Here is a 26677-nt window from a genome sequence, read left to right as displayed (position 1 = left end):
ACAAGATCGCATTTGGTTTGGTTATTGCCCCCCACAAAAACGCCCAAAATTTTCCATTCTTCTATTAGAAGAATGACTCAAAAGACTTATTTATTCCATTGAAATGAGGTGCTATTTATAGGCACTCTACACAATAAAAATGCAACTGCTAAACTGAATATAGCTAAGAAATAGGACCACTACGAAAACAGAAAATAGCTAAACATTAGGAATTTTGAAAACTAACAAAGACTAAGTCTAGATAAGTCTTGAGCTGTGAATTAATGAGTCAACGATCTTCATTCAACATCTCCTGGATGAATAATGGATTTTGTCGAATCCGTTCACTGGACTTATTTTCCCTGAGAGAAGGATTTTAGCAACAAAGTTTCATGTTTTATTACATTGGAGTGACAAGGTTGCCTTGTTTAGTAAACCATGGAATTTCATCTTGAAAGTCATGCTTCCAAAATCTACAAACAAGTTTCTTTTTGCTCAGGCAAACGGTGATTTTGTAAATTATCTTTTTTCCATGCTCAGTATGTCTTTCGGAAAAGTTGATTGGTATCTGACCAGTTGCACTGGTCTCAAAAGTATGGCTAGTTTGATAGCTAATGATTCTGAGAAAATGAAAAAGAACATGTCCAAAGAAAATCAAAGGCAAGCTTATGTTGTGCAGTCAGGAATGTATATAGTACGAGACGACTTGACTGTTTCACCGTTGGGAGTAACATCAGGTGTTTCTCTTATCAAAGAGTTGGAGATCTCTATGTCTGATGTAAAAGAAGTAGAGTTGCAAGTTGGGACTGAAGAGGTAAGGTTTGTCTGTGTTTGGATAATGAAGTTGTTGAGATGTTATCTGATACACTGGTGGTTTGGTGCAGGCTTTATGCATAATGGAAGCGACTCTTACATCGACAACTGTTCTGACAGAAGGCCTCGTGAGGCTCTACTTGAGGAAACAACGAATGAACAAGAAGTTCGAGTCGAGGAGGCATTGATTATATCATTTCCTGAGGCGATGATGTTTGTTCCATTGCACATTCTGAAAGCTCTTCTCAGTTTTTTGTCTCTTTTAAGTAATCAAACTTGTTTATCTCTGTTATGGGCTGAAAACATTGGAATTTGATGGTGTTTATCTAGCTAAAAGCATTGTATTTTGATGGTGTTTGTGTGGTCCTCTAAATTGAACAACTACACTATAGTGGAAATTCATGCGGAAATGAAAAGTTCATACGTGTGACGGTGTGAATTTTCAGATTCTAAATAACTAGGGCATGCATTTTGTAAGAATTCTATGTTGGAATGAAGAAATCAATTAAGAGACAATTAAGGAATCAATACAAAATTCTAGGAAAATGATTTTTTTTATTTATTTCAGGATTATTATGGATTATGTTGAATAAATTTCGAGTTAATAGTTCTCCCCAATTTCTTCTACGCTAAGAGCATCCACAATGGATGCCCGATCTCACGTCCGATCGGCCATCGGGCTCGGGCATGATCGGGCATCCATTGCAAGTCTCGGGCATGCCCGAGGACGACCGAGAGTTCGGTCGCGCCCCATCTCTAGCCCGATCCATCAGGCGTGGGATCGGGCACCCATTGCAGGCCGATGCCCGACCATTTTCTGTTTTTTTTTTAATTATTTAAACCCTAATTAAACCACTATAAATACTCCGTTTTTCTTCACTTTTCACACACCAAATCTTTCACTTTTAAAACCTAGTTTGTTTTTTTTTTTTAATTTAGTATTTTAGTTTTAATGTAGTTTTTTTTAGCTAAGTATGATGTAGTTTCACTTTTAAATTAAGTAATGTAGTTTTTTTTTTTTTTTTTTGCATTTGTGGTGTTTAATATAATATATTTTGGTATTTTAGTTTAATTAAAAACAAAATTAAAAAATAATGATTTAAAATTTAAATGAAAAGTGGATAAGAGATAGGGCATGTTGATGTGGCAACTACTAGGGCTCTCACTAAGGCTTTCACTAGAGCATCCATTGTGGATGCTCTAAGTACTATTGAATCTTGACCAATAATGACGTAAATGTGCATTATTCGAGGGAAATTATTAACTCAAATTAAATCAGTTATTAAATTTGATTAATGCATTATGCAGAGTTACTATGTAATCTGTGTTTAATGAGGATGAAAGTATATACCATGATTAATGCAACTATTTCATTTCCAACACTCACGTGTAACTGATTGTGATAAGAGTAATATTTGAATAGAATTTGGTGGGACAAGAGACCTTACAAATCTGGACTATCTTGGTCGACTTGAAAAAACACTATTTGAAAGTTGCCATTTTTACATATTGAAAATCAGGTAACTCTTGAATTATTCATCATTTTTTTGTGTTGTGCTCCAAACTGATATTAAATGGAAGATATATTTAATTGCTTTTTCATTGAATAATTGACAAATAGGAATATAAGTAAGTTTGTGATTTCAATTGCTTTGTTTCTGGAATATGTTGATATAGCCATTCTGAATATTTTCCTCACGAATAAAACAAACTGCAGAATGTCTGAGGCTGAGGAAGTGAAGATGCATATCAAGGTTGTGATAAATAAGGAGAAAACGAAGGTACTATTTGCAGAAGCTGACAGCGATTTCACGGACGTGTTGCTAAGCTTCCTACTTCTTCCATTGGGAACAATTGTGGAAGTCCTTGAGAAGCACTACGGAGACAAGGCGCCTGTCATTGGAAGCTTGAACACTCTCTACAGAGGTGCAAAAAATCTTGATCTCATCCATTTTCTTGGAGAGGATGTCAAGAAAGAGCTGATCAATTCAACACTTTTTGATAGTGAATTGTGTAAACTGAGACTTAACATTCGCGGAACTCAGCTCACAAATTCCAGTAATGGGGAATCATATGAAGGAGTTTTCACTAAGAGTGCAGCTTCTTTCATAATCACCGAAAAACTCTTTGTAATTCCTAGTGTGTTCGGCTCCATCGTTGAAACTCTCAGCACTCTCGGCATTGCTGTGGAAGATATGGATGGCACGGAAACAAGAAATGTGACATTTGGTTTGAATGAGGTAATTGATTCATCATACATTTGATCTTTCTTTGAACTAACCCTTTCAATATTGATGCCTTTTTGTTTTGTTTAGATTATAGGTCTGCTTAAGGAATCATTGATTTCCATGGACCCACTCACTGCCCTCTTTTTCCCTCGGAAACTGATTGAACCAACAGTGGGGCATGTTTCGTTGCATCAAGTGTTCCCGGAGGACATTCTTAGGAACCCGAAGATTATGACCTTGAAAGTCATGCTTCAAAAATCTACAAACAAGTTTCTATTTGCTCAGGCAAATGCTGATTTTGTAAATTTTCTTTTTAACAATCTCACCATTTCCTTAGGAAGAGTTGGGTGGTTTCTATGCTCTAACACTGGTCTCAAGAAAATGGATAATTTGCATGTTAGCGTGTCTAGTAATATTGATAGCATGTATCTGAAATGTAACAAAGAATTGCTGATCAATCCCGATCCTACTAGTATCAATCTTTCTGGAAAGGAGGCCAATGAGTATTGTTATCTAAATATGGGAGGGAGTGAAAGTCAATCTTATGTTGAGGGTTCAAGAATGTATATGGTAAGTGATGACTTGACAGTTGCACCGTTGGGGGTAACCTCGGGTCTTTCTGTTATCAACCAGTTGAAGATCTCTTTATCTGATGTAGAAGAAGTAAAGCTGAAAGTTGGGCTGAAAGAGGTAAGATTGATCATGTTTAGTATTTCCTTTCAATAACATGGTATCCAATACATGTGATATTTGGTGCAGGCTTTAAACATACTGAAAGCGTCTCTAACGTCGACCACAGCTTTGACAGATGGCCTCATCAAGCCCTTTTTGAAGGAACAACTTATCAAGCCCTTGTTGAAGAAATAAACTAAATGAGAAATACTGAAAGCGTCTCTAACGTCGACCACAGCTTTGACAGATGGTCTCATCAAGCCCTTTTTAAAGGAACAACTTATCAAGCCCTTGTTGAAGAAATAAACTAAATGAGAACAATAGTTGGGGTCAAAGAGATATTTTCATCAATGTGTGTCTTCGTGAGATGTTTGTTTCTGCCCACACTCACGGCTAGCTCAATTGGTCTTATGTTCCATTTATCATTTTTGAATATTTTGAAGTAAGTGTTGTCCTTATTAACAACTTGTTTGTGCTTGTTATGGTAGCTCATAACATTTGATTTTGTTTAACTATATGTCTTGTCCCACCTAATTCCGTTTATATTTCAACTACTTAAAATTTTCAACATCCCTAGTCACTAAAAGCGTCTCTAAGGAGAATAAGTGTACAAAAATACGAATGTTCTATTTACCTGGTCAAAAAAAGAAATATTTCCTTCTAAAATGTGACACATGCGTTCTAAGGAGAATAAGTGTACAAAAATACAAATGTTCTATTTACCTTGTCAAAAAAAGAAATATTTCCTTCTAAAATGTGATACATTCTAAACGGGAAAAATATAAAGAAAATGTAATTATTTTCTTAAATAAAAAAGTAGTACAAAATGCATTCCGAAACATAATTTCAAATACTTTTCCCTTGAAGAATGATTTCTCGTAAAGACAAATATAGTAGTTATAAATACTTAACCTTGTTTAACAGCTATAACGGTGACGGTGATTAATCCAAACAATGAATGTTTAATTTTTATCACTCCCGAGTAAATGGAAATTAAAGCAATTGCATGCTTGTGATTCTCACCCTTGTAAAGCAACCATGATCTGTCAGTGTGAACATTCTAAATGTAATTACAAAATTTAACCTAAAACCAAGTAACTAATTAATGATGGTAGTGTATGCAAAACTCGAACATTGGATTCTGTACCAAAATCAACAAGAATATCTTGGGAACCAAAAGCTAGCCTTGTGACCTAGTTATTGATTCTGATAAAAGTAAATGAAAGAGGGAGTGGAATTTGGTGGGACAACTCTTGGTTAATTTTGATACATTTATAAGTCCGGACTATTTGCATCACTCCACTCATCAAGTTTTTTACAAGATTCTACACATAAATTGTAAGCAAGGTAATTCTTTAACTTTATCATCCTGTTTATTTAAAGGTTTTTGAATAAAAGTTGTTAGAAAACTGTACTCCAACTTCAACAATTAGGCATTGCTTCTTCTCTTGCAATTTTAGCTTTTCGAACTGATATAACTAATCTGAAATTTCTTCGCTTTTCCAACAAACAGAATGTCTGAGGCCGAGGAAGTTCAGTTCCATATCAAGTTTGTGATAAATGAGTCGAAGACGAAGGTACTATTCGCAGAAGGTGGTAGTGATTTCGCAGACTTGTTGCTAAGCTTCCTAGCTATGCCATTGGGAACGGTTGTGGAAGTCCTCGAGAAGCACTATGGAGACAAGGCCCCTTCTATTGGATGCTTGAACACTCTCTACAAATCTGCAAAAAATCTTGATATCATCCATTTCCAAGAAGAGGATGACAGGATCAATTCAACAAATTTTGATAGACAATTGTCTAGATTGAGACTCTCTACTCAGCCCAAAAGTGAAGCTACTTTCATAATCTCTGATGATTTTCGTGTGTTTCCTATTGTGGAAGGCTCCATCATTCAAACCCTCAGAAAGATTGGCATTGCTGTGGAAGATATGGATGGCGTAGAGACAAGAAATGTGACATTTGGACTGAATGAGGTGACACATCATCATATATTTGATCTAGTTTTTGCTATAGCCACCTTTCAAATCTATACTCATATTGTACTTCCTTTTTTGTTTCAATTAGATTATATCTCTACTGAAGGAATCATTGATTTCCTTGAATCCGCTCACTGCCCTCATCTTCCCCGGGAGACGGAAGATTGCACCGATAGACGGGCGTTTTTTTGTTACGCGAGTTTAAAAAAAAGGCCAATCTTCGTTACCCAAAGAGTATGATCTTGAAAGTCATACTTCAAAAATCAACAAATAAGTTTTTGTTTGCTCAAGCAGATGGTGTTTTTGTTAATTTTCTTTTTTCCATTCTCACTATTTCTTTAGGAAGAGTTAAGTGGTGTTTAGGCAGTCACTATGATCTCAATGCTATAGAGAATTTGCATAGGATTGTAGCTGATTCTTTTGATGACAGTATTCTGAAATGTTCAAGTAGTGAAAATGAGTTCTGTATTCTAAATATTGGCGAGATTGGATGCCAATCGTATGTTAATGGAGCGAGAATGTATATGGTAAGCAAAGACTTGACTGTTGCACCGTTGGGGGTAACGGTGAGTCTTTCTGTTATCAATGAGCTGAAGATCTCTATGTCTGATATAAAAGAAGTAGAGGTGCAAGTTGGTTTGGAGGAGGTAAGATGGTTATGTTTGGATAATGCAGCCTTTGATACAATTCTACTAGCTACTTACTTTTCATGTTGTACTTAACAAATAGACATCTTGTTTATTTCCTTTCAGTTATATGGTATCCAATACACATTCTCGTTGTGGCAGGCTTTGTGCATACTAAAGGAAGCTCTTACATCGACTACTGCTTTGACAGATGGCCTCATCGAGTCCTTCTTGGAGAAACAAGGATTGAGGCAGTACGAATCAGAATCGGAGAGGCAGCCGTACGAATCAGAATCGGAGGAGCAGATGGAATCGGAATCAGTATTGGTGGAGTGGAGCAGCAGTTGTAATTGGGATTAGAGGTTAAATCTAGCTATAAATTTCTGATTCAGATGGGATTTTGATGCAACTTGGGTGAATCTTGCTCAAAACAAATTATTTTTGTGTAACTTGCTACATGGATGAATCTTGCTCAAAATGTCTTTTTATGATGTGGATCTCTGTCAGGAATTCGATGTGGTAAGGAACGATTTTGAGCTCATTTATGTGTACATGGATAAAAGTACTAGTACTCTAGTATAGATTTGTTTTATATTGCTTGATTCGGACTGAAAGAGAGAGGATTGGAGACATGCAAATAATAACCCCTTTTTTTTGCTAACATTATGGAATGTAGCAATTCATTTTGTTCATGTGTAGACTGCATCTGGCGTCGTTGACACTAAAAATATAGTACAGTTATTGTTAACAATAATTTGGACCTCAAATATCGGTTTCCTGCCACTGATCTCATGTGTGTAACTTCATTAAATTATGTAGCATCCTTTTGTAATTGTAAAGTAATTTTATGAAAAAGCAGAGTTACAAAATTTTAAAATATATTTCAAATAAATTGAATCTCAAACCGAAAAACAAACTTATGATAAAGTGCATCTTATATAAACTTTCAATTTACCAGCTCTTTTGAATAATCTTCGGCATTTGAATAGCATGTCGAATAAATGAGAGATTCGTCGATAAAAAAAAGAAAAACCAAAAAAAAACTAAACTTAGAAATTTCAAATTCAGGTCTAATGCACTTTTAGGTTTTCAATACTATCATTCTTTAAATTTTGTTAATTAGTAACGCTAATAGTGATTAATGCAACAGTGAATGTTAAAAATTTATCGGTCACACGTAAATGGAGATTAAATCAATTGCATGCTTGCAATTCCCACCCTTTTAATGCCACCTTCTCTATTCATAGTAAATTTTAATTAGGCAATTACTATAGAATGTTGAATCTAGTAATTGATTTTAAAAGTAATTGAAAATGGAGTGGAATTTGATTGGACAAGAGACTCTTGGCTGAATTTTCATGCCCTTATAATTAGTGACTATCTGCATAAAACCACTCAGCAAGTTTCTATTTTTCTCTTACAAGATATATATACATATTGGAGATAAGGTAAGTCTCGGCCAATTATTATCTTCTTCATTCTTTTTTGCTGTTTTACTGTTCATCAATTAGTTAATTAGTTGTGCTTCCATCTTCAACAATTAGGTTTTGCTTCTCCTGGATTTGTGGCTTTTCAAACTGAGATCAAGTGGAACATATTAAAAATTCCATCTTCCTTTCCTTTTGTATTTTCTTGCTTTTTCATCCACTAATTGAAAAATGTGAAGTTCATGAGTATGTATGATTTCATTGAGTGTGATTTCATTTGTTGTGTTCTGGAATAAGGCTTCAAAAACGTAATCTATATATGTATTCACTTCAAAGATTATTTGGCCTAATAAAAAGATCTTAATTGTAGAATATCTCACTGTTACAGAAATAGAATGTCTAAGCCTCAGGAACTGAAGTTCAATATCAAAGTTGTGATAAATAAAGAGAAGAAGAAGGTACTATTTGCAGAAGCCAGTGCTCATTTTACAGACGTGTTGTTAACCTTCCTAGTTCTGCCATTGACAAAGATTATAGAAGTCCTTAAGAAGCACTACCCATACAAGGCGCCTGTTATCGGAAGCTTGAACACTCTCTACAAAGCTGCAGCAAATCTTTCTATCGACCATTTCCATGGAGAGAGTCTTAAGAAACACCTGATCAGTTCACCATATTTTGATGATGAATTGTCTGGTCTGGGACTTACTTATGGTGCTCAGACCAGCAGTTTTAGTTCTGGGAGATCATATCGAGCCGTTTTCACTGATGGTGCATCTTCTTTCATAATCACTGACGATCTTCGTGTGTTGCCTATTGTGGGATGCTCCATCATTGAGACTCTCAGCTCTCTTGGCATTGCTATTGAAGATATGGATGCCATGGAGACAAGAATTGTGACATTTGGACTGAATGAGGTGATTCATCAATCATCGTACATTTGATCATTCTTTGAAATTGCCATCTTTCAAGTATTGATTCTCTCTTTTTGTTTTGGTTAGATCATAGCTCTTCTGAAGGAATCGTTGATTTCGTCAAATCCTCTCACTGCCTTCATTTTCCCGGGGAAACAGGTGATTGTAGAAACTAAGAGGGCTGTTTTGTTACATCCGAAGGACGCTTTTATGACCTCAAAGAATATGATGTTGAAAGTCCTGCTTCAAAAATCTACAAACAAGTTTCTTTTTGCTCAGGCAAATGGCAATTTCATAGATTTTCTTTTCTTCATGCTCACCATTTCTTTAGCCAGAGTTAATTGCTATCTGGGCAAGAATATTGCTAGTTTGCAATATAAGGGCAAAAGCTTGCTAAGCAAGTGCAAACATGATGGAACACGATCTTTCGTCTGTCCATTGGGAATGTATATTGTACGAGATGACTTGTCTGTTTCACCGTTGGGGATAACCTCGGGTATTTCTGCTGTCAAGGAGTTTAAGATCTCTTTGTCTGATATAAAAGAAGTAAAGCTGCAAGTTGGACTGGATGAGGTAAGATTGGTTACGTTTGGACTATACGTCTTTGCATTCGTTTGAATGGGCGTTGTTGTTGGTGCAGGGTTTGAGCATACTAAAAGCGTCTCTTACGTCAACCACTGCTTTGACAAATGGCCTAATCAAGCCCTTCTTGAGTAAACAAGAAATGGACATCAAACCCTGCTTGAAACAAGAAATGGAGTAGCAGTTCGAGTTGATGATGTTTGATTAAACCAATCGATCATCTTGTCTTGATGTGGTTTTTGGTGTTGGCTTTTTGGTGTTGGCTTGTAGCACAACTTTTTTATGCTTATATTTAATAAGTCTAGTTGAAAACGTTTGATTCTGAATTTTAAAGAAACCTGCTATATTACCTAGTACTCGTATGGATTAATCTTATGGTCATAAAAATCATGAATATTAATCTAAAAACAAGCACAAATTTGGGCACTGAATGCTCAACCATAATTTTGTTTTCTGATGAGGTTTAATCTCCATGTTTGTTTTAAAAATGCGTTGTTTAAACTATTCTAAATCCATCTTTGCATTTCCGCCTGATTAGTCCAATTAGTTTTATTTGATGAGCCATATATAATTTGATTTAGTTGGAATCATCAATTGTTGGACCAACACGATCAAAATATTCATAAATTTAGGGTTTAGGTCTTGGTTCATGATATTAGCAATCATTTACTTTATTTTAATGTAACTAACTTGGGTTACTCACCAATAATAAGGTGATGTTTGGTTTCTTGGGTTGTACCATGATATGATCTAGGATTAAGTTAGTGAGATTATTTTAGTGATATCATCTAGGATTAAGTTAGTGAAATTATTTTAGTTGGATAGGGATAGTTATGACTATTTATCACATGATTATATACGATTCAGTTATAAGATTTAATCTCATGAATCAAACACAGTATATAATCTCAATATATAATCTTACAAACTTAACAAACCCGAAGCATACCTACGTGTCAGTTAGTATGTAGTTTTATAAATCATGCAAATTTTCATTTATTTCAATCATATAATTATCGTTGTAAATTTTTTAGCATTTTTAGTTTATTCATAAATAAATTTAATTAGAATATGTAAGAAGGAAATATTTTAAAAGAATGTTATTGAAAAATAGTTAGAATTTATGAACAATATAATTCAAGTGTTTCTTTGATTTTTGAACGTTGTAATTGAAGTGTTTTAACTTTTTCTAAGTGTTAAATTCATAAATATTACATGGCCCATTATGGCCATTAAGAAAGTGCTGTAATAGTCCAGGCCCAAAACGTAGTTTTTGATCCAAACTTTATTGCAACACTCCTTACTCCGTAATTCTTACCATTGCCTTATGCATATTAATACTCCATTCCATAGTAGTGGATGCATTTTTTTCAGCACGAAGATTAAAAAAAAGTGTGTAATGTATTAAATAAAAAGATAATAAAATAGGAGAGATGAAAAAATGGATAGAAAAAAAGTAAAAGAGAGAAAAATAAGTGAAAAGAAATATGTTACTTTTACTAAAAAAAGAAATGATTTCACTACTATGGAACTAACCAAAATGGTAAAATGACTCAACTATTATAGAACGGAGAGAGTATATGGCAGCATTAATGCGTATCATTAATTAGAGTCATATCATATATTCAATCTCGTGCTACAATATGGCACGAAACATGCATGCAATAATATTTTAAACACAAAAATGCGATATAGTACATTTTTTAAGTTGTAGATGAGTTTCTGCAGATTGCATTTTAGTTATAGGCAAATTACATTTTATATTGTTAAGTTTTGCATTTCACATAAATTATCTAATGCAAAATAAATTATATATAAATACCCATATATAAAATGTAAATTAAACAGTCTATATATAAAATGCAAAACTCAACAATAAAAAATACGTATAATATGTCTATAATTAAAATGCAATTTGTTGAAATCCATCTACTGCTTCTATAAATTTATATAGCATTTTTAGTGTTTATAATATTGCATGTTTTGTGCCACGTAGTTGCTCGAGATTGAATGCACATTATAACTTTAAAATTAATTATTTTTTAAGCACATCCCTTCTGATAAGGAAGCAATGCATTTCAAATTTTGACTTCTATTTCATCCCTTCTGATAAGGAAGCAATGCATTTCAAATTTTGACTTCTATTTCTAAATTAACTAAGCAAAATAACTGTCAGTAGTATACTTTTCCAAACAAAAAGGACATGGACCTCATGAAAACCTTGACTAAAATATTTTTCTTCTTCACTCTATACTATTGAATCTTGACCACTATTGACGTAAATGCGCATATGTAACATTATTTGAGACAAATTATAAACTCAAACTAAATCAGTTATTAAATTTGGTTAATATAACATGCAGAGTTACTATGGGTTTTTATGAGGTGAAAAAATATATCAAGAGTTTCTTGTCCCACCGAATTCCGTTCATCTTTAACGTTCACCGAATTTAATTAGGACCCATAAAATTCCTGCTGATTTGGCTGGAGTTGGTTTTGATGCATGGTGGTAGTTGTTGTGACTGATGAAATCTAGTAACTGATTCTGATACAATTAAATAAAGGGTTTTTGGCTTTTTAAACCAAAACCTTTCCCCGAATTCCGGTTTTTCCCATGAACTATGAGATTTGTTTTTAAAACCACGAACTTTCATTTTGTTAGGATTTTCCCCTGGCGGGTCAACGACGAAACCCGGGTTGTCTACATGTCAATTTTAATCCTATTTGTCATTAAATTGATTACTTGGATACTATTTGGCACAATAATACATACAATCACAATTATTACATAACAAATGACAACTTTTGGATAAACAAAACACAACTTTAACATTTTGAATTATGCTATTCAGGTCGGAAATGTGCTATTTGGGTCGGGTTGGGAAAATCCTGACGAAATGAAAGTTCGTGGTTTTTAAAACAAATCTCATAGTTCATGGGAAAAACCGGAATTCGAGAAAAGATTTTGGTTTAAAAAGCCAAAAACCCTTAAATAAAAGTGGGAGTGGAATTTGGAGGGACAAGAGAGTCTTGGTTAAATTCCATGCCCTTATAAATCCAAACTATCTGCATCAAACTACTCATGAAGTTTCTTACAGGAGTACATACATATTGGAAGCAAGGTAATTCTTAACCTATTCTATTCATCTCTTGTTCATCCTGTTCTTTTTTTTTGTTGTGTGTTTGATTAGAAAAGTTAATATACTAGCTAGTACTACTTCATTATTTTGTTGGCTTTTTGACTGGTATAACGAATCTGACATTTTCTCAACTTTGCAGCAAACAGAATGTCAGAGGCCGAGGATGTTCAGTTCCATGTCAAGTTTGTGATAAACGAGTCGAAGACGAAGGTACTATTCGCAGAAGCTGGTAGTGATTTCGCAGACGTGTTGCTGCTTCCTAGTTATGCCATTGGGAACGGTTGTGGAAGTCCTCGATAAGCATTATGGAGACGAGGCACATGTTATTGGAAGCTTGAACACACTCTACAAATCCGCAAAAGATCTGGATATCATCCATTTCAAAGAAGAGGATGACAAGAAACACGTGATCAATTCAACACATTTTGATAGACGACTGTCTAGATTGAGACTCAAAGTCGGCTCTTTTCAGCCCAAAAGTGAAGCTACTATCATAATCTCCGATGATCTCCGTGTGTTGCCTATTGTGGAAGGCTCCATCATTCAAACTCTCAACACTCTTGGCCTTGATGTGCAATGTATGGATGGCATTGAGATAAAAAATGTGACATTCGGATTGAAAAAGGTGATTCATCGTCCATTTGATCTCTCGTTGATCAGACCATCTTTCAAATGCTGATACATTTTTGTTTTGGTCAGATTATACATCTGCTGAAGAAATCCTTGTTTTTCTCGAATCCACTCTCTGGCCTTATTTTCCCCGAGAGACAAATGTCTGTTAAACTAGAGGGGCATGTTTTGTTGCTCTGGCTTAGTCATAAGAAAGCCATTCTTATGAACCCGGAGAAGATGATCTTGAAAGTCATACTTCAGAAATCTACGAACAAGTTTCTTTTTGCTCAGGCAGATAGTGATTTTGTAGATTTTCTTGTGGCCATGCTTAGCATATCTATAAGAAAAGTTGAGAGGTTTTTGGGCAGTAACACCGGTCGCAGTAATATTGATTGTTCTAATAACATTATGCTTCTTAGAATTTTAGATACCGAAGATTACCTATTCAATGGAGCGAGAACGTATATGGTAAGTCATGACTTGACTGTTGCACCGTTGGGGCTAACCTCGGGTTTTTCTGTTATCAACGAGATGAAGATCTCGTTGTCTGATATAAAACAAGTGAAGGTGAAAGTTGGGGTGGTAGAGGTAAGATTGGTGTATGTTTGGATAATGCAGTTGTTGTTATAGTTTTACTTATGGTGTGATTGGCCTTGTAAATGAACTAGTTTATTATGCTGCTTGAGGATACGTTAAATTCTCTAAAATTTTGTTCCACGTCGACTTTGTGAAGATCACATCTAATGTGGATAACCCTCCCCTTATAAGGCCTCTTAAGGGGTGAGTGGCCCATTTTTAATATGGTATCAGAGCGGGCCCAAGTCGATGGTTTTTTCTTTATCTCTTATCTACCTCATGAGTGGAAGACCGATGTCCTTTCCGGCCCACATCGATGATGGTTCTCTTATCTCTTGTTGCCTATCCACGTGATGGAAGACCGATGTCCTTTCTGGCTCATACGTGAGGGATAACCCTCCCCCTTATAAGCTCTTTTAAGGAGTGAGACGCTCATTTCTAATATGATAAATATAGTTGTAAATATCTTAGTTTGATGGGATTTTTTAAGGGGTGAGACTCATTTCTAATAAATCTAGTTGTAAATATCTTAATTTGATGGGATTTTACTGCAACTTGCTCTATTGGTAATCTTGCTCAAAACATATTTTGATGTGGACCTCTCTCAATAATTCGATGTGATAAGGAATGATTTTGAGCGATCATTTATCTGTATTCAGTGCATGGTTAAAAGTAATTTATTTTATATTGCCTGATTCGCATTGAAAGAGATAGGTGGAGGAATCAAATTAATAAAGATTGAGATCCAATTTTGCAATAGAAAAAAAATTCCAATAACAGTCTATACCCATTTATTTATTTATTTTCAAATTGCAAATTAGGTTAAATGTGATGCACAATTTAGCAACTAATGCTATAATGAATCAACACAATTTTTGCTACCACTATGAATGTAGTCCAAATTACTAGATTTTCGTTGGGCCATTATACCCATTTGTTAAGTATTTATTGGGCCAAGCCCATTAGAACATTTAGGCTTCTCTTATCTTTCTAATTTTTTAAGTAACATGTATATATGTTGGTATTAACTGTATTAATTTTTAGGACATGGATTGTGTTGAATAAATTTCCAGTTATTAGTATTCCCCATTTTTTTAAGAAGAAAGAGATGTTATGAAGGAAAAGGGATGCTATCAAATTGAGAACTGGAAATAAGAAATGTTGTCAAAATGAGACTTGAAAATTAATTGAAGCATGTATAGTAGAAAAGGTAACGAACTAGTACAACTTTTAACTAAAAGTAAAAGAGAAATGCCAAATATGCTGTTGAATTGTTATGAGAAATATGTTGCTGATTTCATTATTCAAGTCTCTTCTAAACTAGTCTCAACTAGATAGTAGAACTAATTTATACTAAAACTAATTCAATATCCTCACAAATGTGCTCACAAATATTTCGTAATTTGCTAGCACAGCCTTGTGCTAGCAAATACTTCCTCTGTCCACGAATAAGAGTCTCGTTTTTTCATTTTGGTTCGTCCGCGAATAAGAATCCTGATTCATAATTACCATAAATGGTAAAGAGACCCCACATTCAACTAACTCATTCCACTCACATATCATTTAAAACTAATATATACAAGTGGGACCCTTATTCCACTAACTTTCTTCCACCCACTTTTCTTAACATTTCTTAAAACCCGCGCCATTTAGAAATGAGAATCTTAATCGTGGACGGAGGGAGTATTTGGTAGCAAACAACCCCTTTTTTGTAATGAATAACGAAAATTGAAATATATGTCCATTTCAATCTCCCAAACCTAAAGTGATAGAATTCAACATGTGAAAAAGAAGTTCAATAATATCGACGGCAGTTAAGTTAGTTGGGAGAAAGGAGCAAAGTTTCAAGGAAATAAGTGTTCAAGTTGGTACCTAATTCACCTGCTGATTAAATATCTCATAAGTCCACTTAATTATAAATTCATAATACTAATGTACTCCCTCCGTCCCATTTAAAATGCAACATTTGAAAATCGGAACGGAATTTTATGTAGTGTTGTTTTGTGAGTTAATGAAGAGAGAGTAAAGTAAGAGAGATGAAAAAGTAGAGATAGAGTTGTTTCCATTTAAAGAAACGTTTCATTTTTAATGGGACAACCAAAAAAGGAAAACGTTGCATTTTTATTAGGACATAGAGTTTATAATATTATTTCAAAAGTCTATAATACTACAAGAAAATATCCCCATAGTCCACTTCTCTTTCGAGAAAATAGCACGAAAATTTTCTTTTTTTTCCTACTTCACAATTTGTAGAAATTATTAATAAAAAAAATATATTACGCCTAACATCTAGAAACTCACAATCTAGCTCCATCAAAGTGGGATTTCTCATTTCTCTATCTCCCCTTTTTTCGAAATGGGGGCTAATTCCACTTCCCAAGAAAATTCTAGTTCCTGAATCATTAACCGACCAAATCTTTTTCTATGTTTGCTAATATAAAAATCGAATAAGACAAGAATTGAACTGAAAAAAAAGTGTGTACCAATTTATCCAAAAATCAAATTGATCCTACACTAAAAACTATGTACATCTCCCCAAACTTTTCAACTAAGTAAAAAAAAGCTCTGTTCTTCACATCTAAATCTACTTTCACCGTCTCTAATCGTCATCCACCTCTCCGTCCAATCCCACTTTTCACTTCTTGAATTCTTACACAACTCATAAAATTCCTCAAAATTCATCTCAATCGAATCATGCGAAGATTCCTCAACCGAGCTCCAAATCCCCCGATCAAGAATACTCGTCGGAGAATCAGAATCTCCGCCCAATTTCTCGTCCCGAATATCGCCGAGAAACGGATGCCGGAGCAGCTCCTCCGCCGTCCACCTCTCCCTCGGATCAACCCTCAAACACTTGCTCAAAAAGTCCTTCCCGATCTCCGAAAGAGACGCCGGAAACTCCGGCGCCTCGCCGGAAAACGCGATCCGCCGGAGCGTCTCCGGCGCGTCCGGCCACGGCGCACGGCCAGTGGCCATCTCGATGACCGTGCACCCGACCGCCCACACGTCGGCCGGGAACCCCTGCTCCTCCCCGCGCGCCGTCTCCGGCGCCATGAAGAGCGGGGTCCCGCCGACCGCGGACTCCGTCCGCGCCTTGGCGCAGCCGAAATCCGCGATTTTGGCCGCACCGCGGACGAGCAACACGTTGCTCCCTTTGATGTCGCAATGCACTATTCCCCTCGAGTGCAAGTAGTCCAATCCTTGGACAATGCCTTTAGTGTAGCGGCGGACGGCCGCCTCAGGGAGGCGGCCCCCGCCGCGGCGGATCGCGTCCGAGAGCGATCCGTCCGGGGCGTATTCAATCAGGAGATTGAACACGCCCCTGCTGATGTCGAATCCCCTGTAGCCAATTATGTGAGGTGAACTGAGGCCAGAGAGAATCCTTTGCTCCCTCTGCAGGGGCTCGGACCGGCTTAGCTCGGCCGATTTCACGGCGAATACGTCTCCCGAGAGGCGGGAGACGGCTATCGAGACGGCGGCGGAGGCGCCGTGGCCTATGATGTGGCCTCTAGTCCAATCCATTTCCTTATTTTGTTAGAGAAATGGATGTTTTTTTTTGTGTGTGTTTGAATTTGGTTGTGACATTTGTTGTACTATGCTACTATATATATGTGGGTGTGTGAGACCAATGATGAGAATAAGGTGGCATGGTGGCATATTTGGAAATGATATTTTAATTTGTCCAAATTAGTTGGGGACTGGTTGAGTTGAGGGTTGCTTTAACGGGAACTAAAAACGTGGCAATTTTGCTGTGGTTATTTAGCTAAATTGAATCCAATGGAGTTAGGCAAACAGGTCGTGATCTGGCGGAAGGGGATGGCGCCACGTGGCGGGATTATGAAAGAGGATGAAGAGTCGAGAACATGTTTGCACATACGATACTCCAACACAAAATTGTGACCAATTGTTATTCGAAACATGAATAGTTGGTAGAAGAAGAAAAATAATCATGTTTTTGATGGATTTGTACTGATTTTTTTTTCTTTGCCATGTGTCTTCACGAATTTTATTAGTGAAGAATCTAAAGTCTATACATTAAATGGGATTTTCATGCGGATTATAAAATCACTAAAAGAGAACTCAAATTTATTTGATGATCGATTAATATTAAAGGATTGATTAATGAATTAAATGGAGATATATCAATGAATGAGTCGTGCCCATATTTATTTTGATGATTAATCATATTAAAGATTTGATTAATGAATCAGATAGAGATGTATCAATAAATGAGTTAAAATATACATTTTTGGAAGTAAATTTATATATTTGGGACATATAAAAGAGAAAAATATGCTACTAACTTTTTTGGGTGTTTGAGTAGTGATAGAATATTATTTGAATTTGAACTTGCTTGTTGAAGACATAATCTACGTGAGTTGGTTTCTTTTATCAAAGTAATTATTTGAAATTTTCAAAAAGTGCAATTGCAATAGTCAATCATATTTGTTTGGCCAAAACTATATTTTAATGCCTACTTTTTTAAGATTTGCACATTAAATCCTAACATTTTCACACTAGACTTGTCATCTAAAAGCTTTTTTCATATGTCCGTTGGCCACGTGTAAAGTAGCCCATTTCATATTAAGAATCACAAACATTATTATTATTATTAATATACTTATTTAATTTTTACAAAAATACCGTTTTGTATTCAAATAGTAATACTATTATAACTATTATCTATGACTCTATACTCTTATCTTAAAAAAAAAAGGTGACACTCAAAGTCTATCATTCTCGAAATTCGTTATTAGGATAAATGTATTTATGATCGATAAATGAAATAATATGGCTCCACGTCATGGTGCACGTAACACATTGTAATAAATAGTTATGGAGTGAAAAAATGGTGAGCATATTTAAGGGTAGGTGGAGAGATGGGGTTGGATAGTCCAAAGTGTTATATATTTGGATGCCTTGTTTTGTATTGGAGTGGATAATGACAGGTTGCATTAATCGAGGATACACGACAGAAGGAATTGTTCTATTGCCAAACTTCACCTTCAAGTTTGTGACGTCACCAAAACATTTATAGTAACTAGGAGTATAGTAAATATTGGCGCCTAGAAACCTACCACATATCTATGATCAAACTTCATTTTCAACCATTTAAATTGGACTAATATTTTTGGGTATGATTAAATCTTGGATTCTGATTTTGCACTTTTAATGATCACCTTCTAGAGGGGACCCTCAAGGAATAATGATGCATTTGAATCTTAAGATATAAACCACCCCACACTAAGTTGTTAGTTTGTAGTGGTTTCATAACTTTGAAAACAAGATTTTTATTGAATTTTAATATGATAAAAGAAAAACCGTAATTCCAATAATAAAATTTATGGCATCATAGCAAATGATGATTGGTTAGTACTTATTATCAAAGTTATTTAAAAGTGATGAAACACTTGTCATAAATATCAAAGGACATGTCACACCTCAAACCACTATTAATCCAACCAGCGTTATTGAAAGCGAACTCTTCTTAATTCTTAATTAAGAAATAAGTTTGTGACATGTCAAAGCTTTCAATTAGTTACACCATACTTCACAATGAAGATTAATATGGGATTAAAGCTTCTAGAAATCATAGTTATAAATAGTAGTACTATGATAGTTAAGAGTAAAATATATTGTATTATAGTCGCGAGTTATTTACCTGTAAATATACGAACTTTGTGTATTTTCTGGTTATTTCCATTTTTTTATACATGAACTTTAGACTTTTATAAGTTGTATTTTAAAATAAATTTCAAAAATTTTAGAAGATATTAAAAATTTGTGCTTGAGAGTTGTAGGAAGATTGAAAATGTAGTTAATTGATTTGTGCACATTCTCAATCCAAAGAGGGGTCAGTTTAGGAGTAAGTAAAAGTTAATGAATGGGTCTAATTCAAAAAAGACAAAATAAAGAAGAATATGATTAGACTTCGAATAAGAAGTCAAAAGGGATTCAAGAAAACAAGGAGAAAGAGTTAGAAAGAAGTTGCAACTAATTTTACAAATTAAATCCGCAACCCCATATTCTTCCAACACTAAGCAACAATAGGTGGTATTTAGTTGTAATTATTGGACCACTATATGGTTAGTTGAACACATGTAAAAGATTCAATCTTATACCATATCTACTATCACTTCAACGTGACATAAAATATTTCTTACTCTATCTTATGTGTTTTTAATAGGATAGTCACAAGTCGAATGCCATCTTCTGTTTCATAAATTCCCGAGTTTCGTCGTGTTTTGTTATTAAGTGGTATATCTTGACAGACCGAGCCACATAAATTTTTTGCTATGTGATCTTCAAACGAATCGACCTCGAAAATCACAGTTGTCGGTCAGATTTTAACCATCAGCACAACCCCATCATCTGACAACACAGTTATTACGTGTTCTAAATAATATATTGAATATAAATAAAAAATAGTTCTTAAAATATATATTTCACTTTATATATGAAATATAGAATAAAATAACTGTAAAATAAGCTACTCAAATGTACGCAAATGTGAAAACAAAGTAAAACGTTTAATAGCTGACAAAAGAAAATATTAAAATTAAACTTTATCATAGAAATCGCTTGTCACAATTTAGGTGATAATTGAGTAAATAGCGTGGCTTTTAAGAGAGCGATGATTTAGAAACCTTTTGCCTTTTGTCAAATTCACGTGCAAGTGATCTTTTCTTGCACTTTTTACCTATTAATTTTTTTTCCTTCGTTCCCTTCCCCACCCCACGAGCAAACCAACTGTTATTTTCGAGTTCGTTCTTTTAGAAATTAAAGATATTTATTGAAGTTCAATTTATTGGCAAATGTCACGTGTTTATATTGAAAAGGATCAATAGTAGTCTCGAATTTATCAGTCATTATGATAAAAGTATCTTATAAACTAACTTGTAAATCATCGTCATGTATTATAGATCGAAAGGGTGGCCGATAGGAGCACTTATGACGATCATCCACAATTAATTAAATTAAAGATATGTGTGATCAGCTATCTTAGCCTTCGAGAAATAATTACTATTCTTGTACATAAAAATTACTTTATTAAAATTATTCTTATGATTAAAAGTTATTTTCACTTTATTTTAAGGGTCGTCGTCCCAAGTAATTAGTGGGATGGGATTTTGTTGTTACCGCCAATTTAAATAATTAATCCTAAATAAATTTATAAGATTGACTAAAATATCCATGTCATCAATTAATTATAAACCTTGATTTTAATGAATTCTAATAAATAATTACAAAATTAAGCAATAATAAAAACAAGTTCATTGGGCTGAATTTAAATGTTAAATGGGCTGAATTTGAATGTTTAATGGGCTTGGTCCTGGGCTTTATTGTATTCTTACAAATCGAACTCAAATTGTGTGCGTTATAGTACTACGATTTTATCTTTTTTGAAGTTATAATCCAATTTCAACTAATAGATTCCCATATGAAAAATCGATGAAAATAGAGGCCCACTTATTGGTTTTTCCTACGCAATAGTTAATCAATAGTACAATTTCATTGGGTTTAATTAAAAATGTTAAATGGGTTTTTGACTTGGGCTTGGGCGCAATTTGCAAGTACTCTTTTTTAAAGTAATACTAATGATTATAATTTACATTTAATAAAAAAACACACAAAATATTGCTAGGATTTAAAAGATGAAATGTATTATTCCCTCAGTCCTAACTACGTTGAGTTACTCCTTTCAAGCACAGTAAATCACTAATTAAGAAATTGTGTTAAATGGATTATATAAAAATAAAATAACATGAAATAGGAAAGAAAAGAGAGTAAATTATAAAAGTGAAAAAAATAAGAGTGATTAGATGTTTTGTTTTTTTGTTAAAAAAATAATTTAATTTAGTTGAGACATTTCAAACATTAATACAACTCAATTTGGTTGGAACGGATGAAATATTAATTATAATAAGTCATTGTGAATTATGGTAACTAAAATTATAATACTCCTAACACATTATCCAAAGAATACACTAGCAACTAAAATCAATGGCTTAGGGTTCACTGAATGTTAAGCACCCCTTGTATACAAGCATGGTATGGAGCGAAAGGCACATGTACCAAAAACGTTCGATAAAATATCGGTTTACGAAACATAATGCATCATTGGCATCATAAACGATAGAACAGAACAGAACGGAACAAGATGTAGAAACTGAAATAGATAAAGAAGAACGGGATGAACCATAACGAAGAATGGAACGAGTCATAGCCTCACGACGATAACTTGCCCGACAATACTATTTGATCCCCTTGGATACCTCTCTTTAATCCTACTTGGAATATAAACAAACCCTACTAAAAATAAGCATGAAATTAAACCTTACTAATATGACTAGTAAAATCATAAGCCAAAGTGGGATTCCACTTGGTCTTGGTCCTTCTATTTTTGAGATTTGAGATAACTCAAATTCAGACCATTGGATAAGGCTGAATCAGATGTAAGGGATGCTCTCAATATGTCTAAAGCCTGCACCACAAAAAACAACACCACAAATGAAACTATGTATAACAAACAGGGATTCAAATCACATTGCATTATTACCTCTTTCGATCCAATTTGGAATTGAACTTCTTTGACGTCCGATATAGGGACTTTCATCCCGCTGAGAAAGGAGAGCGTGGAAGCAATGCAAAGAGGTGCAACAGTTAAATCATCCTTCACCATGAATGTCCGGGGTGCTTTGAGGTATTTCCCCCGGCCATTTGGGAACTTCTTCGAAGAGTAAAAGTCCATCATGTATTCGATGGTTAAGGCCTCTTCGTTGATAGGAAGAACGAAGTTTTCTGAAACATATCCGTGAGGTATTTTGGGGCTGATGAGCATCTTTTTGGCACCGATCTTGAAATATTTGCTGTCTATATGATCAGCCACACTCATGTGCAAATAGTCGAAACACGTATTAAGAGATCTGTCCAGAACACGCACGGCTGCTCCTAGCGGGAGGACGAGGAAGCCAAAGAGAAGCTCCACGAAATCTTCCTCGGCTTGAGCATACAAAACCTTATTAGTAGATTTTTGTACAACCACTCTCAGAACCATGTTACTGGAGTTGAATGATGATGGAGTTTCAATATATGATGAAGTCATGTGTTGAAGATTCAATTTTGTAGATTTCATCTGTCCTGTTTTACTGAATATGACATCCGACAATGGTGTTTCAGAAACCAAGATAGCTTTGAGCAAAGCCATAACCTAAACATGTTTCATAGTAGAATTAAAAACTACAACAAGTGACCACCAAAACTCTTAGAATAAATTTATGCGGTATAGGAATCGAGACGAACCTCAGCATAGCCAAAAGTCACATCCACTTGCTCGGCCTTGTCCACATCTTCAATGCCGGGAAATTTTACAATCTGCAACAGCCCTGACGAGGTAGGAACTATACGAAAATCATCAGTGACCACGAAAGATGCTGTATTAGTGGTGAAAACTCCATCATCACAAGGCTCCGTTTTAGTATCAGTTAGTTTCCTTTTCATCGAATGATATTTGTTGAATTTGCATGCACTGATAGTATCATTGTAAATGCTTTCACCGGGGAACCAAGTACTCGTGCAGTTCTCGTCACAAATGAAGTATTCCGATGGCGGGGAATCACTAACATCGAGCTTTAGCTTTTTACGAATAGCATCACATGAGCTTCGCGGATGAAGCAGATACGACTTGGCGTCTTCAGTCCAGAAATGGACGCTATCGAGATTGGCAACGCTGTTGTACAGAGTGGCCAAGCTGCCAAATCCGGGCTGCTCGCCTTCGTAGTGGTTCTTCAAGATCCGCACGATAGCCCCCAATGGCAGAGTCAGGAAGCTCAACAACACATCTGCGAAGGTGCTGTCTACACTTGCGAATAGAACCTTCTTGCTCTCTTTGTTCACCATAGCTTTCAACGAGAACTTAGCATCTTTGTTCAAAAGGAACATCCTAAAAATATCGAAATTATAGATCAAGACATCTATAATAAGAAGGATTATTTAACATCCATTTTATTTTGTAAAGGAAATAACAAGAGCTTCATGAATACTCCCTCTATCCGCGAATAAGAGTCCCGTTTCTGCCATTTTAGTCTTTCCGCGAATTGGAGTCTCGGTTCATTATTACTATAAATGGTAAGAGGCCCTCACATTCCACTAACTCATTTCCACTCACATATCTTTTAAAACTACTCCCTCCGTCCTACTTTAGGAGTCCCGGTTGAGTTCGGCACGGGTTTTAAGAAATATATAGGGAAGTTGGTGAAAAAAGATAGTGGAATGTGAGTCCTACTTTTATATATTAGTTTTATAATACAATGTGAGTGGAAAAAGGTGAGTGGAATGTGGGGCCTATTACCAACTATGGAATATTCTAACCGGAACTCCTAAAGTGGGACACCCAAAAGTAGTAAACCGGGACTCCTAAAGTGGGACGAAGGGAGTAACAATTTTCTACTGGTTCTGTTTTCTAGTACTGGTTAGTTGTACTTGTTGTAAATCATGTAAGTCTCATTGAGGCAAATCATCGAACAACTAATATCCTTATTTTTCCTATGTTATTAAGTATCCTTTAAATACTTGATTTAAGAGAGAATTCATTTTCAGTCTTGTTAAGTGTTTCTGCATCACTTGAATTAACTTGATTAAGGCAATAACTAAACCAAGAATTAGACAGAAGCACAGCCCAAGTTCATAAAATTCGAACTCCAACAAACACAGTACTAGTAATTAACTAAACAGTAAAAATTAAAGTCAAGAAAATTACCTGATTCCAAATTTAAAATTGCAGGATTTCAAAAATATATAAATGAAGTTGTTTCCACAAGTTATAGTAGAATCAAATAAAGCATTTCCCAGAGAAAAAAAAAAAAAAAAAAAAAAAAAAAAAAAAAAAGTTGCTGTGCGCGGCGGAGGGATGGTGGCTTAAATGGTGGATAAAGGTCAAAACAATTCAGTTCTTTTAAGTAAAAGACAAAATTAGCCTAAGTAGGTTTCACAAGATATAATAGAATTAATATAAGTAAATAACAAATACTTCTTGTTAAATACTTAGTAGTTTTAAATATCCTATTCACTAAATTTATTTTGCATAAATTAGATTTATTTAATTATTGATTTTCCGAACAATATACTGTTGTATTCTGAAAACAAAATTTCAGGTTTAAGAAAAGATTTAATCTTAGATTCAAAGTTTAAAAAAGACTTTTGATCCCTATCTTTCTCAAATCTTTTATTATCTATCTCTATCTATTACTCCATATTTTATTTGAATCATAATTCTTCTCTATTTATATTTTATTAAATCTATTTATATTTTTTATTGTATCATACTGGTAACTACTACTCCATTACTTAGAGCATCCATAGTAGCAGACGTCCGGGCGGACGTGCGGCCGACTAGCGGCTCGTCCGTCGCGAACTTCCACTATTGGAGCCGGCAAACGGATGGCGGACGAGCGCGACGAACAGAGGTTGTCCGCTATTGTGGATGCTCTAGGTAATAAAGTAGTAGTTACCCGTATGATACAATGAAAATATAAATAGAGAATTATGATGCCACAATGACAATTACAACCAATCAGCCTAACATAAGCATAGGATGCCACAAAGGAGTTGTGTCTTGTGATTCTAATTCCAAATAGTCACTAGTCCATTGTTGCATAAGGTCCAAGAATCAAGGGTGAAAAACAGTGAAAAAAGATAGAATCTTCATTCAATCGATCAGGATAAGTACATGATTTCTAGATCAAGCAAATAATGGATATAATCATGATGAAATGATACTGAACAATAATTTACAGAAAGACAAAATGTCAACACTAATGAAGGGAAAATGTGGTTTCTTAAAATATAACCATGAGGTATGTTGGGATTCATTAGCCAACTTTTTACCATACAATGCTTGAAATACTTATCATGGATGAAATTAGTTGCACTCATGTACAAGTTGTCGATAGCCTTAACACGAGAGTTATGCGACAAACGGAGCAAAAGGTTCTCGACTCCACCTAGTGGGATTATGAGGAAACTGAATAGAAAGTCTACAAAATCTTCCTCAGCTTCAGCATACAGTAGCTTGTTTGTCGACTTTTGCACCATTATATTCAAATTCACCATGTTGGAGTTAGAGTTGAATGCATTAGCTGTGAATTCAGTTCCCTCTATAAAGTCGGGGCTTGCATCAAGTATGATAACGGACAGCGGGTTCATGGAAATAAACAAAAACACGAGCAAGTTCAAAACCTAATTTGTTTGAATATTTGTTTAGAAAAGGTAGAGTTTTTAGACTCTTTAATTTCCAAGATGGCCTTCTGCATTCTAGCAAGAAGTGGAACCATTATTGATATTGATAGCCTTTAGTTTTTGGTCAAATTCAATTCTACATCTCTAGATATATATGCGCAGGTTTAATCCTATCCTATGCATGAATTTCCCTATGTAAAACAAGTAATATTAATGGATTATAATCATGATCATAAATTCATAATGGATACTGAACAACAATTTGCAGAAACACAAAATGTCTACATAAATGTAAAGGCAAATAACATTACTAAAAACAAGAAATGCAGCCACTATAGTTAATAGCATAAGCCAACATTGTCACACTTCTTCTCTTTTTGGTATTTTGGTCATTGTTTGAGAGAGCAGGGCGGCGGTGAGAGCACATCTGGATGTAAGAGACGCTTTTAGTATGCTTAAACCCTGTCACGACAAGTTATGTTTCAGCATCAAAATATATATATATATATATATATACACTTATAGAGATTGCATAGTGTCTTACCTCTTTCAGTCCAATTTGCAGCTCCACTTCTTTGACATCAGACAATGGGATTTTTTTCTCATTAAGATTGGAAAGGGTAGAGACAATACAGAAAGGCGTCACAGTTAAATCATCAGTCACCTTATAGATTTTTGGTCCTATAAGATATCTCCCTTGCTCTTTCGGAAACTTAGATGAACGACTCCATTCGCTATGTGAGTATAACCGAGAAAACGAATCTTCATCGAGTGGGAAAATGTGGCTATTGGAAATATAACCATGAGGTATCTTGGGCTTAATTAGCCAATGTTTGACCTCAGGATACCGGATATACTTGTCATGGATATGATCTGCTGCACTCACATACAAGTT

The 26677-nt window shown here is 34.9% G+C and overlaps 3 protein-coding genes across 3 annotated transcripts; 1 reads left to right on the top strand and 2 right to left on the bottom strand.

Annotated features, from left to right (window-relative positions):
- Positions 1 to 2510: 2510 nt before the first annotated feature.
- On the top strand, positions 2511 to 3887 carry LOC125188120. The gene is made up of 3 exons (XM_048084864.1): positions 2511 to 3032; positions 3108 to 3710; positions 3780 to 3887. The coding sequence occupies exons 1-3, from the start codon at positions 2511 to 2513 to the stop codon at positions 3885 to 3887; spliced, it is 1233 nt and encodes a 410-aa protein (XP_047940821.1).
- An 11963-nt stretch (positions 3888 to 15850) lies between these two features.
- LOC125190935 (mitogen-activated protein kinase kinase kinase 17-like) lies at positions 15851 to 17107 on the bottom strand. The gene has a single exon (XM_048088357.1). It carries the CDS (start codon positions 17065 to 17067, stop codon positions 16090 to 16092), a length of 978 nt encoding a protein of 325 aa, XP_047944314.1. The 5' UTR covers positions 17068 to 17107; the 3' UTR covers positions 15851 to 16089.
- Positions 17108 to 21627: 4520 nt separating this feature from the next.
- Positions 21628 to 22726, bottom strand: LOC125186559. Its single transcript, XM_048082938.1, has 2 exons — positions 22106 to 22726; positions 21628 to 22030 (listed from the first exon to the last, which is right to left on the bottom strand). The coding sequence occupies exons 1-2, from the start codon at positions 22679 to 22681 to the stop codon at positions 21944 to 21946; spliced, it is 663 nt and encodes a 220-aa protein (XP_047938895.1). The 5' UTR covers positions 22682 to 22726; the 3' UTR covers positions 21628 to 21943.
- Between the last annotated feature and the right edge of the window lie 3951 nt (positions 22727 to 26677).

The sequence above is a fragment of the Salvia hispanica genome, chromosome 5 (assembly GCF_023119035.1).
Source record: "Salvia hispanica cultivar TCC Black 2014 chromosome 5, UniMelb_Shisp_WGS_1.0, whole genome shotgun sequence".
Classification (NCBI taxonomy): domain Eukaryota; kingdom Viridiplantae; phylum Streptophyta; class Magnoliopsida; order Lamiales; family Lamiaceae; genus Salvia; species Salvia hispanica.
This window is presented reverse-complemented; position numbering and strand designations above follow the sequence as displayed.

Coding starts and splice junctions, on each gene's coding strand:
- LOC125186559 (XM_048082938.1), bottom strand. CDS start 22,681: ATGAAATCTACAAAATTGAATCTTCAACACATGACTTCATCATATATT. Junction 22,031..22,105: donor TCCAAATTGGATCGAAAGAG/GTAATAATGCAA, acceptor TTTGTGGTGCAG/GCTTTAGACATATTGAGAGC.
- LOC125190935 (XM_048088357.1), bottom strand. CDS start 17,067: ATGGATTGGACTAGAGGCCACATCATAGGCCACGGCGCCTCCGCCGCC.
- LOC125188120 (XM_048084864.1), top strand. CDS start 2,511: ATGTCTGAGGCTGAGGAAGTGAAGATGCATATCAAGGTTGTGATAAAT. Junction 3,033..3,107: donor TGACATTTGGTTTGAATGAG/GTAATTGATTCA, acceptor TGTTTTGTTTAG/ATTATAGGTCTGCTTAAGGA. Junction 3,711..3,779: donor TGAAAGTTGGGCTGAAAGAG/GTAAGATTGATC, acceptor TATTTGGTGCAG/GCTTTAAACATACTGAAAGC.